Below are 16,059 nucleotides of genomic sequence, written 5' to 3' on the forward strand. Positions count from 1 at the left end.
TTTATATCTCATAAAGTCCCCCACTCTTGCATCACAGCCTCACCTCCTTTACATTGCAGTCCTTACATTACAGCCCCCCCTTCACATAAAAGTACCCCCTTTTAGAATGCAGTCCCCTTTACATAATAGCATCCCCTTTACATTGCAATCCCCCTTCACATCAAAGTCCCACCTTTTACAGTACAGCCATCACTTTTATATTATAGCACTTCCTTCCTGTAAATCAGTGTGCTCATCTCCCCTTCCCCTCCTACCTTTCACAGCAGAGGGCAGGTGGTGCGATCAGTCTGAATAGAGGGTGGGAGCTTCCCAACTTTTCCTGTTAACAAGTGGGTGATTGGTTGCTAGGACCCCCACGTCATAGCAATCAACCAGTCCCTTGATAACTTGAAAGCAGGGTAGCTCCCACCCTCCATCCAGACCAATTGCACCTCCCACCGTCTGCCCTGCTAAAAAGAAATGACACACAGGCAGCTTAATGGCAAAGCCACGGTCCTCTGAATGGAACAGTCACTCAGTCCGGGTCCGGGCCTGGGCCATGGTTCGCCAGGAGCAACTAATAGATTCCCCCATTCACACAAACAAGGTGGATGGAGGAATCTGTTAATTTTTTATTCAGCCGACTGAAGTGGCGTGTGGCCAGGTTAACAGAGAGTAAAGAGTATGCAGAGGGCCAGAGAGAGAGAGAAAGAAGGATGGAGTAGAACAGAAAGAGAGAGACAAAGATGGAGAGGAACTGAGAGTGCAATGTCCCTTAGGATTTAGTTGGACGGACTGTCGTGATCGGCTGTCGAAAGCTGCGTACTAACGATCAGATTATCGAACGATCTGTCCGAAAGCGACTTTTGTGGTCCGATAATCGGAACGTGTGTACGGGGCATTAGCCCTGGTTCACATTGGTGCGATTTGACAAATCAACGGCAATTGGCAGCAATGGCACCGCCCCCTAATTGGTGCGACGCCGCACCGATTTCAGAAAGTAGTTTCTGTACTACTTTTTGCGAATTCGGGGTGCGATTTCCATTGACATCTGTTTAGAAACCCACACAGATGTCTGAAATCACAGCTGAAATCGTGCGAGTTCAGCCAAACTCGCAGGGCTTTATTCCCGCAGCTCAGTGTGAACCTGGGCTTAGACAGATTTGTGGAGAATATTTTAGAGGAATCGGCCCTTTGTGTACATAGAAAAAGTCTTAGATCTTTGAGTTCAGCTCATGATAAATAGGGGCAAACACAAAAGTGTTGCGTTTATAATTGTGCTCAGTGTATAAGCACATATAGGCAATGATAATTGTTAACTACATACACAGGTTCTGCTTAGTATTATTGGTCAGTGACTGTGCTTTACCATTCCTCTTTTTCAATGTCAGTCTACAGGTAATTTCTTACATTGGCTTATTCAGTATTTAATAATTCAAGCTTTTAAAGCACATTTGGTTTGTTCACAAAAGTGTTTCAAAGGCTCTATAAAAACGCAGGTAAAGTAGATTGGAGTGATTGTAAAGTCTTGTTTTTTTAAAATAACAAAACATATTATACTCACCTCCTCTGTGCAGTTGGATTTGCACAGAGCAGCCCCAATCCCCCTCTTCACGGGTCCCTCTTCGCTGCTCCTGGCCCCTCCGTCCTGTCGCTTGCTATGGGGCACCCGAGCCGAATCACAGATCCCTGTGTCCATTCAGACATGGAGCCCCAACCCGGTCCTGTCCCCTCTCTCCCCTGATTGGCTTACTGACTTTGATTGACAGCCGTGGGAGCCAATGGCACCGCTGCTGTGACTCAGCCAATCAGGAGGAGAGTCCCAGATGGCTAAGGCACCAAGTAATTAGGGGGTTGCTGGGGTGGCTGCTACACACAGAAAGTCTTATCTAAAAAAAGCCTTCTGCATTTACTACTCTTTTAAGAAAAAAAAACCTTCATCATCCAACAGTCAGCTGTATTAAAAATAACAATGTAGCTTTCACTGCAACACTCACCTTCAATCTGGAGCTGCCCCTGCAATAACTCATTTGTGCCACTAGATGCTGCTAGTCTTTTGTTGTTTGAAAGGTTGAAACACAGTCATTAACTGAAACAAACAGCTGTGTAGGATGCTTAATACTGGGTGAGAGACATACACCATGGCAAGACTGAGCTCAGTACCAAGACACAAGGTACTTATACTGCATCACCAAGCTCTTTCCCAGACAAGAATATCAAAGCAGACTGGGGTTTCGAGATGTACCGTTCAAGCTCTTTTAATCACTAAGGAAAAAAAAAACCGCAGCAGCCAGAGATATGGTTAATGAGAATTAGGAAGTTCAATTTGAACAAAAGGCTGTATTTGCTATGGAATGATTTATTAGTACAGCACTCACATGTGCTGTGTGGGCAGATGAGGCTAGCATCACTTTCTTCCAGGATATGGATGACATAGACAATCACAGACACACACCTTGCCAGTAGATGTACCGTTCTAATCCTCCTCTTGTGGCTCGTGGATCACTGGATGAAAGTCCAAGCTCACTCTTACAACCATATACAGGAGCCTCTGGACCCGCTCCTCTGCCCTCCTCCTCCACTCGCTCAACCACACAAGCACAGATCCCCAGCCTATGGACACGCCTCTCCACCCACCTCCTCCACATTCTCAAGCAGTGATCCTGAGCCTCTGGACACGCCTCCTGTCCTCCCCCTCTGCCCTCCTCTGCACGCTAAAGCAGCCTTTTTTAACCAGGGTGCCTTCAAGTGTGGCTTGGTAAAATACCTAGAGATTGCCCAAAAACTGTATACAGTAAAACCCTGGATTGCGAGCATAATTCATTCCAGAAACATGCTTGTAATCCAAAGCACTTGTATATCAAAGCGAGTTTCCCCATTAGAAATCATGGAAACTCAAATGATTCATTCCATAACCATTTATTCATAAATCCTTTCGTTTATAGTCCATATAAAAAGATTATAGCAATGTGACCAGGTTGTGTAACCATAAACCATGTCCATCCATAAATAGAAGCCTCCACAAGGGGATTAGAGCAAAATCCAGCAGGAGCTGCAGAGTATAAAAGAGAAGAGAGGCGCCTCTAAGTGTAGCAATATGTTGCTAAATGTTATCCCATCATTAAATGTAACCATATTACTACACTTAGAGGCGCCTCTCTTCTCTTTTATACTCAGTTGTGACATGACGCTCCTTGTATATCAAGTCAAACTTTATTACAAAATGTTGCTCGTCTTGCAAAATGCTCTCAAACCAAGGTTTTACTGTACAAGTCAGTGGGTGGATCAAACCTGCATATTAGTTACACAAAGCCACAGCTTTTCATTGTACACCATTAGAACCTTCTAGTGGCCAGTATCCTAACAACCAATGACGTCATCAGTTGATAAGGAGGACACTGCGCACCTGCACAGCATCCTTGTTTGCCTGTCCCCTTCCTCTCTCCATCAGCACTGGGGTCACATTAGCTGATAGAGAGAGAGAAACCAGAGGAAGAACAGAAACATTAGAATACTAGTCAGTACCAGTGTGCAAAGCTGTATTTGCTTTGGAAAAATAAATCACCATTACTGTTGGGTGTCCTATGCATGTGGATGTTGCTACATTATACAAAACTATTAGTTTAGCTTTTTAAAATTTAGAACGGGGTGCCTTTGTGATTAAAATTGTACACAAAGGGTGTCTTAACTGAAAAAAGGTTTAATCTAAAGCAGGGGTACTGAATTAAAATTCACGGGGGTCCGGTCAGTAAAATTTTCTTCCCGCGGAGGTCCGAATGTCATATTGGTCATGACTCCGATCCTTCACATTACAGCCTCCCGTGCACATCACAATTGTTTTCTATTGCCCTTGTAGATACCTGGGTTTTTCTAGGGCAGAAAAACAGATCTCTGCACAAGTGTGGACAAGCCCTTACATCAGTGCCCTCAGTCCCCCCTTCAGAGCACATTTCTCACTTTTACATCACAGTCCCCCCATCAGAAACCCCGCAACCCATTACAGACTCATCACAATGTGTCCTTTTAAAGACCCCATCACAGAGCCCCCCACCTCATTACAGACCCCCCCCACAAACACATCCCCCATTACAGATCCTCTTCACCACAGACCCCCCCCCTCAGCACAGATCCTCACTCCATCACATATCCCCCCCCCCCCCATCACAGACCCCACTCCATAACAGATCCCCCCCTAATACAGACCCCACTCCATCATAGATCCCTCGATCACAGATATCCCCTCCGATACAGATCCCCCTCCATCACAGACCCCCCCCCCCCCCCGATACAGATCCCCCTCCATCACAGACCCCCCCGATACAGATCCCCCTCCATCACAGACTTCCCCCCGATACAGATCCCCCTCCATCACAGACCCCCCCGATACAGATCCCCCTCCATCACAGACTTCCCCCCGATACAGATCCCCCTCCATCACAGACTTCCCCCCGATACAGATCCCCCTCCATCACAGACTTCCCCCCGATACAGATCCCCCTCCATCACAGACTTCCCCCCGATACAGATCCCCCTCCATCACAGACTTCCCCCCGATACAGATCCCCCTCCATCACAGACTTCCCCCCGATACAGATCCCCCTCCATCACAGACTTCCCCCCCGATACAGATCCCCCTCCATCACAGACTTCCCCCCGATACAGATCCCCCTCCATCACAGACTTCCCCCCGATACAGATCCCCCTCCATCACAGACTTCCCCCCGATACAGATCCCCCTCCATCACAGACTTCCCCCCGATACAGATCCCCCTCCATCACAGACTTCCCCCCGATACAGATCCCCCTCCATCACAGACTTCCCCCCGATACAGATCCCCCTCCATCACAGACTTCCCCCCGATACAGATCCCCCTCCATCACAGACTCCCCCCCGATATAGATCCCCCTCCATCACAGACTCCCCCCCGATATAGATCCCCCTCCATCACAGACTCCCCCCCGATATAGATCCCCCTCCATCACAGACTCCCCCCCCGATACAGATCCCCCCCCGATACAGATCCCCCTCCATCACAGACTTCCCCCCGATACAGATCCCCCTCCATCACAGACTTCCCCCCGATACAGATCCCCCTCCATCACAGACTCCCCCCCGATATAGATCCCCCTCCATCACAGACTCCCCCCCCGATATAGATCCCCCTCCATCACAGACTCCCCCCCCCAATACAGATCCCCCCCCGATACAGATCCCCCTCGATACAGATCCCCCTCCATCACAGACCCCCCCCCCCCCATACAGATCCCCCTCCATCACAGACCCCCCGATACAGATCCCCCTCCATCACAGACCCCCCCCCCCCCGATACAGATCCCCCTCCATCACAGACCCCCCCCGATACAGATCCCCCTCCATCACAGACCCCCCCGATACAGATCCCCCATTAACGGCCCCACTCCATCACAGGCCCCCCGTTACAGACCCCATTCCATCACAGACCTCACTCCATCACAGACCCCTCTAATACAGATCCCACTCCATCACAGACCCCATTCCATCACAGATTCCCCCCCAATGCAGACCCCATTCCATCACAGATCCCCCCCAATGCAGACCCCACTCCATCACAGACCCCCGTAATACAGACCCCCCATTACAGATCCCACTCCATCAGTCCTCCCTCAACATTACAGCGTCCGAATGTCCCTTTCATCATCGCAGCATTCCCCCTTCCTCCCCACACTGCCCTACCTTATTCACACAAGCCGGGAAGCACGCATGGCAGGTCCGGACAAAGGGCGGGACTTTTCAAGTTAAAAGGGGGTGATTGGTTGCTGGGACCGCCCCACTGCCTAGCAACCAATCACCCACTTCGTAACTTGATAAGTCCCGCCCTTTGTCCGGACCTGCAGCGCTTCCAGGCTTGTGTGAATAAGGAAGGGGAGTGATGCAATGATGAAAGGGAGACACCTGCCAAGCCTCACGTGTAAATCAAGGATTTTAGCGGCAGCGGCGGGCTGGCAATCCGGCAGGGGATAGAAAACACACAGGCAACTATTTGCGAGTCTGCGGGCCGGATATGGCTGCTACTGGGTCCGGATTCGGCCCGCGGTCCGCCATTTAGTGATGCCTGATCTAAAGCATAGATTCCCAGCCTATGGGCACACCTCTCCACCCTGCTCCTTCGCCCACTCAAGCACAGAGCTCTAAGGAGAGAAAATAAAACACTTTCTGAAGACTCTATAGATTATATCCCAAGAGTCATTGGGAGCAAACACCATCTTGGTATTACAGGAGTGGGACAGGATTACTTCAAGAAGAACTTTAAAAAATAAGCTTAAGCCCAGGTTCACATTGATGCTACTTGGCCAAATCGGCAGCTATTGCCGGCAACAGCAGCATCCGAATTGGCGTAACGCCGAAATTGCGGTAGTTTCTGTACTACTTTTGGCAACTACAGGTGCTATTTCAATTGACATCTGTGCAGGAACCCGCACAGATGTCTCTGAAATCACCCCTGAAGTCGGACTCACATGCGGGTATGAAACCGTGCGAGTTCAGCTGAACTTGCACGATTTCAATCCCGCAGCAGTGTGAACCTAGGCGAAGGTCCGCTTTAAAGCGGGAGTCCGCGTTTTTTTTTTTTAAAAGCCAGCAGCTACAAAAACTGCAGCTGATGACTTTTAAAATAGTGACACTTACCTGTCCAGCGCGCCCGCGATGTCGGCACCCGAAGCCGATCTCTCGATCGTCTCTCGGGTGCTGCCGCCGCCATCTTGGGTATGGGAATCAGGAAGTGGAGCCTTTCGGCTTCATTTCCCGGTTCCCTACTGCGCATGCGCGAGTCGCGCTGCGCAATAAGGATGGACCCGCTGCCTCTGGGATCTGTGCGTTTCCCAGCAGGCAGCGGGGGACTTTCGGAAAGGGGCGTAATCTACGCCCCTTTCCGCAGAGAGCTATCCCGGAAGTGGGATACTGTACAGGTACCTGCACCCCCCTCCCCCCTGAAAGGTGCCAATTGTGGCGCCGGAGGGGGGGGGATTCCAATGAGCGGAAGGTCCACTTTAGGGTGGACCTCCGCTTTAAGAACCCATTTCTGTAACTTTTTGTTTAAAAGTTTAAATCAGTATTTTTTAAACAGAGACCCTAGAGAATAAAATGGTTATCGTTGCAATATTTTATGTCACACAGTATTTGTGTAGCGGTCTTTCAAAATCAATTTTTTGATGAAAAAATACACTTTAATGAGAAAAAAAAAAAAACAACAACAACACATAATATTTACCCTATTTTTTATATAATGTGAAAGATGAAGTTATGTGGAGCAATTAGACACCTAATATGCAATGCTTTAACCACTTCACACCGAGGCCAATTCTGACATTTCTCTCCTACATGTAAAAAAAAATTTCCCCCCCCCCCCGTCGCCCGTAAGAACGATCAAGCGGCGGAACAGCCGATATGATCGTTCTTATGGTGCAGGGAATCGCCGGCTGAAAAAGCCAATATCTGAATTTTGTCTGTAGCTACAGGCATCATTCAGATATACCCCCAGAAAGTCAAGCACCCAGTGCAAAGTGGTTAAAATTGCACACGCTCATGGAATGACGACAAACCATGGTACTTAAAGATCTAGGTACATTTTTACAGGTTACTTGTTTAGAGTTAGGCTCTATTCACATCTATGCATATTGCTTTTGAGAGTTTCTGCAGTGCTTTTTGCGGTGCTTGCCACATTTTTGGACACGCGTTTTTACCGTGATTTGCGTTTCTTCTTCTTTTACACCATATATAGCTGGTTGCTAAGGAGGGGGCCAGGAAGCCGGATGCCATGTCACTAACAACCGATGAGTCATCAGCTGTCAGCGGGCTTCCCCGCTGAATGTAAAAATTGCCGGCTGAAAAAAAAAAAAAACCCTGCGGGGTCTCCCCCAGGTCCATATCAGGCCCTTGGGTCTAGTATGGATTCAGAGGGGACCCTCCACCCAAAATCCATACCAGGCCCTCATCCGAGCATGCAGCCCGGCAGGTCAGGAAAGGGAAGCCAGAGAACAATCCAATGCAGTCGTTAGCTGGGCATGGAGACAAGTGAGGCCAAGATGGCCACCACTTGTCTCTATGCTCTTGGTCATCCAGATGTCACCGCCCAGGGCATGATGGGTCCAGGACGTCACAAGGGGGCGGGCCCCTGGATGACGTCATCAAATGGCCACGCCCCCATCGTTATCCAAGACATGCTTGACATCGGCACAGACAGATCACTGGGATGTAGCATCGAAGGAGGGTCGGCGGTGGCAGAGGAAGAAGAAAACCGGACAAAGAAGACAGGAGAAAGAAGAAGAGCGGAAGAAGCTGTGGGAGAAGAAGACCAGAGGAGGAAGATGCTGGAGAAGATCGGAAGAAGATGCGGGGGAAGATATTTTTAATAAAAGACTTAAAAAATACAGTAGACCGTTTTTGATAACACTACTACCTCATTCACATGGGGGGGGGGGCAGGATCTGGGGGCTTCCAGATTCCGACATGCCCCCGCCCGGAGCCATCTACAGCCACTGGGCAAGGGTTGTTGGGAAGAGCCCCTTGTCCCAATCAACATGGGTGGCAAGGTGCTTTGGGGTGGGGGGGCGCAGAGCCCCCCCCTGCCTCAAAGCACCCATCCCTCATTTTGCGGGGCATGCGGCCTGGTATGGTTCAGGAGGGGGGGCGCTTGCTTTCCTGACCTGCCGTGCTGCATGCTCGGATAAGGATCTGGTATGGATTTTTGAGGGGATCCCACGCCATTTATTTTTATTTTTTGGTGTGGGGGGGTCCCCTCCGAACCCAAAAAAAAAAAAAAAGAGTCCCCGCCCCTTCTAAAAAAGCAAGAGGCACGAAAATGCATTGATGTTCCCTAGGAACCCATGTTAAAAAAATGTCCCTGCATTTCTGCAAAATGCATCAAAAAACGCATTAGTGTGAATCAAGCCTTACAGAGGAGGCCTTGTGCTAGAATTATTGCTCTTGCTCTAACGATAGCAGTAGTACCTCACATGTATGGTTTGAACACCATTTACATATGGGCGTGACTTACATATGCATTCACTTCTGCGCACAGAGGGCACCAGAGGTGACGTCAGATGTCACTCCGGTTCTCCAAGGGCATAGAGACAAGTGGTGGCCATCTTGGCCTTACTTGTTTCCATGCCCAGCTAATGACTACATTGTATTGTCCTCTGGCTTTACGATGGGTCAGATAAGCCCGGGAAGCGGCGGGAGGGGGGGTACAACAACATTAGGGCAGACAGTACACTTACAATAGTATTGAATACAGAAGGAATTATTTGATTTGGATTGTAATTCTGTTCATTACCTTTCCATTTTGTTAATTCGTAAAAAAAAAAAAAAAAAGTCAAATATATTTATACACACACACACACACACACACACACACACACACACACACACACAGTGAGGGAAAAAATATTTGATCCCCTGCTGATTTTTTTGTACATTGGCCCACTGACAAAAAAATTATCAGTCTATAATTATAATGGTAGGTTTATTTTAACAGTGAGAGACAGAACAACAACAAAAATATCCAGAAAAAACACATTTAAAAAAAAGTTAGAATTTAGCTGGCATTTTAATTAGTAAAATAAGTATTTGATCCCCTAATAATCATCAAAATTTCTGGCTCCCAGGTGTCTTCTATACAGGTAACGAGCTGAGATGAGGAGCACTCTCTTAAAGGGAGTGCTCCTAATCTCAGCTTGTTACCTGTATAAAAGGCACCTGTTCACAGAAGCAGATTCCAATCTCTCCACCATGGCCAAAACCAAAGAGCTGTCCAATGATGTCGGGGACAAGATTGTAGACCTACACATGGCTGAAATGGTCTACAAGACCATCGGCAAGCAGCTTGGTGAGAGGGTGACAACAGTTGGTGCGATTATTCACAAATGGAAGAAACACAAAATAACTGCCTTGGTCTGGGGCTCCATGCAAGATCTCACCTTGTGGAGTTCCAATGATCACGAGAACGTTGAGGAATCAGCCCAGAACTACACGGGAGAATCTCGTCAATAACCTCAAGGCAGCTGGGACCATAGTCACCAAGAAAACAATTGGTAACACGCTACGCTGTGAAGGACTGAAATCCTGCAAGACTCCTGCTCAAGAAAGCACATGTACAGGCCCATCTGAAGTCTGCTAATGAACATCTGAATGATTCAGAGGAAAACTGGGTGAAAGTGTTGTGGTCAGATGAGACCAAAATGGAGCTTTATGGCATCAACTCAACTTCCCGTGTTTGGAGGAGGAGGAGGAATGCTGCCTGTAACCCCAAGAACACCATCCCCACCGTCAAACATTGAGGTGGAAACATTGTGCTTTGGGGGTGTTTTTCTGCCAAGGGACAACTTCACTGCATCAAATGGACGATGGACAGGGCCATGTACCATCAAATCCTGGGTGAGAACCTCCTTCCCTCAGCCAGAGCATCAAAAATGGGTTGTAGATGGGTATTCCAGCATGACAATGACCCAAAACACATGGCCTAGGCAACAAAGGAGTGGCTCAAGAAGAACAACATTAAGGTCCTGGAGTGGCCTAGCCAGTCTCCAGACCTTAATCCCATAGAGGGAGCTGAAGGTTCGGGTTACCAAACGTCAGCCTCAAAACATTAATGACTTGCAGAGGATCGTCAACAAGGGTTTTGCCACCAAGTACTATGTCATGTTTTGTGAAGGGATCAAATACTTATTTCACTCATTAAAATGTAAATCAATTTATAACTTTTTTTTGGATCATTTTGTTATTCTGTCTCTCACATAAACCTACCATTAAAATTATAGACTGATCATTTATCAGTGGGTAAACATACAAACTCAGCAGGGGATCAAATACTTTTTCCCTCACTGTATATATATGTTTTTTTTTTTTTTTATGGAAGGCGAACACCATGTGACTTAACTGTTTTTGTTGACAGCAGTTTAAAAGAAGTGAATACAGTTCCAGGAAAGAGAAACGAAAGTAACTGCCATTTGTGCTCAGGGGAATTCCAAATTCCAGCCTCAGCAGTTTTATCTTTAACCTCACATGGGATTAACTGCCTTACTCAGATAGATTTACATGTACAGATTAGGAAATCACCACTGTACACATTACAAAGCTTACTAAAGGGATGTTTCATTCCACCTGCTGAATTAATTCACGTTAATCATTTCAGCCCCGGAAGATTTGGCTGCTAAATGACCAGGCCACAAATAGAGTCTTCTTTTGGTGGTATTTAATCACCTCTGCGTTTTTTTTTTTTTTTTTTGCGCTATAAACAAAAGCGAAAATTTTGAAAAAAAACACAATGGGGGTTATTTACTAAAGGCAAATCCACCTCTCAAAAAATTAGAATTGCATCAAAAAGTTAATTTATTTCATTAATTCAATTCAAAAAGTGAAACATATATGACATAGATTCATTACAAGCATTTCTTTCTTTTAATTTTGATGATTATGGCTTACAGCTAGTGAGGTAGACCTGTAAATTATATACATCTATAACAAGTGTGTGACTCAATGTATTAAAGCAAACGAATGAGAGCCAGGCAGCTAGCCTATCCAGAAAAATAAAAACCACAGATATTCCCCATAATCTTTTTTCTTTTCTTTTAAAAAGCTCTATATGTTCCCTTTAAAAGTGACCTTGTCACCTTGATACAATAAAAACACAGGTTCCCTGCAAAAAGTCTCTTAAAGCCCAATTAAAGATTTTTATTTTGTTTTTATAATCCAGTCGGGCTGCATAAACGGTAAAACGTGGGTTTTTTCTTTGTTTTTAGGGAGCATTGTTGACTGGAGTGCAATGCAGGCGGCTTATCTGCCCACTAGAGACACAACTGTTGTGGCCTGTGTAGTATTTTAATCCTAGTGGCAACAAATAGTACAGTAATAAAGAAAACAGAAAGGTGCTCAAATTCATTATTGCCTATGTAGTCTGACTGCATTTTTTGCATTTTTTTTTTTTTAACTCCTTTATTTCTTTTTATGATTTTTACAAAAGTCCATACAACCATTTGAGAAGCACCTCAAGGCACATACATAGTGTTATAATCTCATTACATTACATTGTCGTATATAAATTCACTTAAATAACCATCATTACATTATTCTGCATCCTACATACTTATTTCCTTAAAGCGGAGGTCCACCCTAAAGTGGACCTTCCGCTCATCGGAACCCTCCCCCCCTCCGGCGCCACAATTGGCACCTTTCAGGGGGGAGGGGGGTGCAGGTACCTGTACAGTACAGGTATCTGCACCCACTTCCGGGATAGCTCTCTGCGGAAAGGGGCGTAGATTACGCCCCTTTCTGAAAGTCCCCCACTGCCTGCTGGGAAACACACAGATCCCAGAGGCAGCGGGTCCATCCTTATTGCGCAGCGCGACTCGCGCATGCGCAGTAGGGAACCAGGAAATGAAGCCGAAAGGCTCCACTTCCTGATTCCCATACCCAAGATGGCGGCGGCAGTACCCGAGAGACGATCGAGAGATCGGCTTCGGGTGCCGACATCGCGGACGCGCTGGACAGGTAAGTGTCACTATTTTAAAAGTAAGCAGCTGCAGTATTTGTAGCTGCTGGCTTTTAAAAAAAAAAAAAACGCGGAGTCCCGGCGGACTCCCGCTTTAAAGAAGGGAAAACAGTAAAATAAAAAAAAAAACACGAGAAGAACAACAGAAATAAAAGAAAAAGAAAACAAAAAGCGGGGAGCGTTACAGTTCTAATATAGGAAACTTTGTGTTTAATTATTTTTATTAAGGCTTATACATGGGAAACGGTCAAATCATGAATAATAAAAAATGAGTATATAAAAGTAACTATGTTCAACAGGAATTATATCTGAAAATAAGACTTATAATAATATAGATTCACTTAAATAGCCAACATTAGAACCCCAAAAACATTGGTGTATTTAATCAAACATGCCTCCAAACCACCCATCCTCCCCTGATGGGCACAAACTGTGGATGGGTGGGGGCAAAGCTGTATAAAGCATATTTAAAACCAAAATCATTTTAAATATTGCAAAAGACATAAGGGGGGTCTAGGTATTCCAATCATAAATTACACCAGTGGCGGCTGGTGCTCCATTTTTTTAGGGGGGGCGCACACAAAACCCCAAACCCCCCCCCCCCCCCCCCCAACGTCACTTGCCCATGATGGGGCCGATAGATAGATGGATAGATACAGATAGATAAATATAGATATATATGCAGATAGAGAGAGAGAGAGAGAGAGAGAGAGAGAGAGAGACACACACACACACACAAGAGAGACGAGAGACAGACAGACGAGAGACAGACAGAGAGACAGACAGACAGACAGAGACGAGACAGACAGACAGAGACGAGAGAAACACAGATGAGAGAGAGAGAGCGAGAGAGAGACACAGATGAGAGCGAGACACAGATGAGAGAACATGGATGAGAGAGACACACCTGAGAGAGAGACACACACACACGAGAGAACACGGGGGGGGGGGAGAGAGAGAGAGAGAGAGAGAGACGCAGACCTGTACAGGATGACTCTAGGAGGACGCAGTGCTGGGAGCCCTCGTGGTATACACATACAGGAGATGTGTAATGAAGGCTTCAGCACATTGTCGGGTAAAGGGCTGGAGAGGAGGTTGATTTCAGGCAGGGCAGAGGTGAAGCACAGCTCCCTCTGATCACAGAAGAAAATATACAGTGATAGACAAATACAGGCTGTTTGTAACACATACCTGGCTTCTCCATTCACATACAGCTGAAACAGGAAGTGACACGCCGGCCCGAGGACAGCACCACCCAGACATGAAGGAGAATGCCCCAATGAGCGTCTAGAGGCGCACTGCACAGCGCCACAGGGCATCAAAAAAACACCATAAATGAAGCGTCTTGCCTGCAATCACAGGATTGCATTGGCATGACGCTTCAACAGTGCACTTAAAGGAACTTTTTTTTTTTTTTTTTTAAAGGGACATTTTTTTTTGTGACTGGCATAGGGGGGCGGCTCCCATCCGCCCCTTATGGACGGGCTGCCACTGGATTACACATGCCATTTATATTAGATCAAAAATATAAGAATTAAGAGAAATATCAGAGAAAATAAAAGACAGTGCTTGAGAATTTCAAAATATAAAACCATATGTGTAAGAAGAGAGATTCCCTTATCCATTGGGATAAGAAAAGATAGGAAGAAGAGAGAAAGGGAGGGAAGAAAGAAAGAGAAGGAAGAGACTTCCATTGTGGTAGTGCAGCCCACAACCAAAAAATGCATATCATGAATGAAAAAATAAAAATAAAAAAATTATAAAAGGAATTATTGCGGCAACAACAATGAATAATTAAAGTCATGGGGCAAAAAATGTTTAACCCAAGGTTTCCAAATTTTGTTGAATTTACCGATATTATCATTTTGGCAAATAGAAGGGCCTTCAACATCCTATGTTTGGCTTCAGCCACAATTAAGGTGGGAGATTTCCAAGCCTTGGCTATAGTTTGTTTGGCTGCGGTTGTAAGATTAATGAGAAGTTGAAATTGAGTATGAGTAAGTGCAGCTGGTTTAAGATTTAGGAGGGTCACAGCTGGTTCTAGGAGTTAATATAGGAAACTTCAACTGGGCTTTATTACCCATGTGCTCCGTTGATAATCACCTATGTATTCTGGGGGTACTGTTTCCTGAAGGTTCTTGTACACCGGATATCTGGGGGGCGAGGCGGGGTTTCTGATCATATGACTGCCGTGATTGGCTCTCACAGCGGTCACATGAACAGGAAAGCTCCCGATCGCAAATAGAGACCGGAAGTTTTCTGTTAGCCACCAGCAACTGTACTGAGAGCATGTATAGCGTGCGCTCTCAGCTCATCTTTGTTTACATTCTGGTACACGCTCGGTGTGAAGGCTCTCTTGCCGAGAGGCCACATATATGCGTGCCCCAGGCGTGAAGCGGTTAATACAATTGCTATGACACACAAACATAAGTAATAATGTATATAATTATGGGATATGTATTTCATATACATAAGGTTATAGTGAAGTGTGTTTTTTTTTTTTTTTCAATATTTAAATTTTGCTGCGCTTAACTAGGGAAGCTTCACTATAAACCCAAGAACAAAAGTGTCAAATATTGCAGCTTATCAAGCTTATCCGATCCAGTCGTTAGATTTTGTTTTTATCACGGTGCTCATTAAGAGTATTGTTTTGATTTCAGGGCAACAGAACGTCGCCTCCTCTTCTCCATTATATGGGGGGGGGGGTCTGCAGTCCACAGGGAGAGCTGGGAGCACTGTAACTTATAGCTGTGCAGCACAGGAAGTTACATCTCCCCAACTGTGCAACACAGGAAGTTACAGCTTGCAAGATTTTTGGCAGGATCGACAAATGTTTTATACTAATCAGATATAACAAAACAATAGAATATTTAACAGACCAAAAGGAAGAAAATTAGAGAACATCATTGTTAGGGTTTACACTATAGGAAAAACACTAAGGGCTCATACACTTGAATTCAGTAGATTCTTGTGATTGTAATGACAGATACATATAAATAGCAGTAGCTGCTCAGCCTATATAAGCTGACAGGCACAGCTTGCATATAGCCGCAAACCACAGCTGAGGTTAGGGATGGATGTCTGAACCTAGACACAATCCTTAACCACGGGTAACTGCTTGGTGTGCGGCTATATTCATGAACAGCGGTGGCCGCTGTCAGCTTGTTACTAGTTTATATAGGCTGAGCAGCCTCCACTATTTGCATGCACCTGTCATTCTGGTCACAAGAATCTGATGATTTTTGCCACTGGAATCCAGTGTATGCAGCTAAATGACTGTGTGAAGGAGGCCTCAAAAAAACTGTGTAGCCCAAAACTGCCAAACTGAGGAATGAAAATGATGAGTTTAACATTTAAAGAGGAAGTAAAGACACTGACATAAAAAATAAAAATAAAATACAACCTGCAAGGCAAAGGCATGAGCTAGTATGCATAGCATTATGAATAACTTACCTGAGAACGAACCCCCCGAAGCGGTCCTCCATCTTCACCGCTGCCATGTATCCCAGAGTGACTTCCGGGTCTCGCTGCTCCAGCGCTGTGATTCGCCAGAGCA

The 16,059-nt window shown here is 45.9% G+C and overlaps 1 protein-coding gene across 5 annotated transcripts in view; it reads right to left on the minus strand.

Moving 5' to 3' along the window:
- CYREN (cell cycle regulator of NHEJ) overlaps nt 1-16,059 on the minus strand; it is a 47,879-nt gene that overhangs the window by 20,546 nt on the left and 11,274 nt on the right. The window contains exon 1 of one of the 5 annotated variants that reach the window (XM_077469178.1): nt 2,435-2,642. The exons of the other annotated variants lie outside the window; for them this stretch is intronic. Coding sequence (XP_077325304.1) covers nt 2,435-2,627 — 193 coding nt within the window. The 5' untranslated portion in view covers nt 2,628-2,642. Of the gene's footprint in view, nt 1-2,434; nt 2,643-16,059 lie in introns of those variants that run through there. 5 annotated transcript variants of the gene reach the window in all.

The sequence above is a fragment of the Lithobates pipiens genome, unplaced genomic scaffold (assembly GCF_037356315.1).
Source record: "Lithobates pipiens isolate NorthernLeopardFrog02 unplaced genomic scaffold, aLitPip1_a1.2 Scaffold_8, whole genome shotgun sequence".
Classification (NCBI taxonomy): Eukaryota; Metazoa; Chordata; class Amphibia; order Anura; family Ranidae; genus Lithobates; species Lithobates pipiens.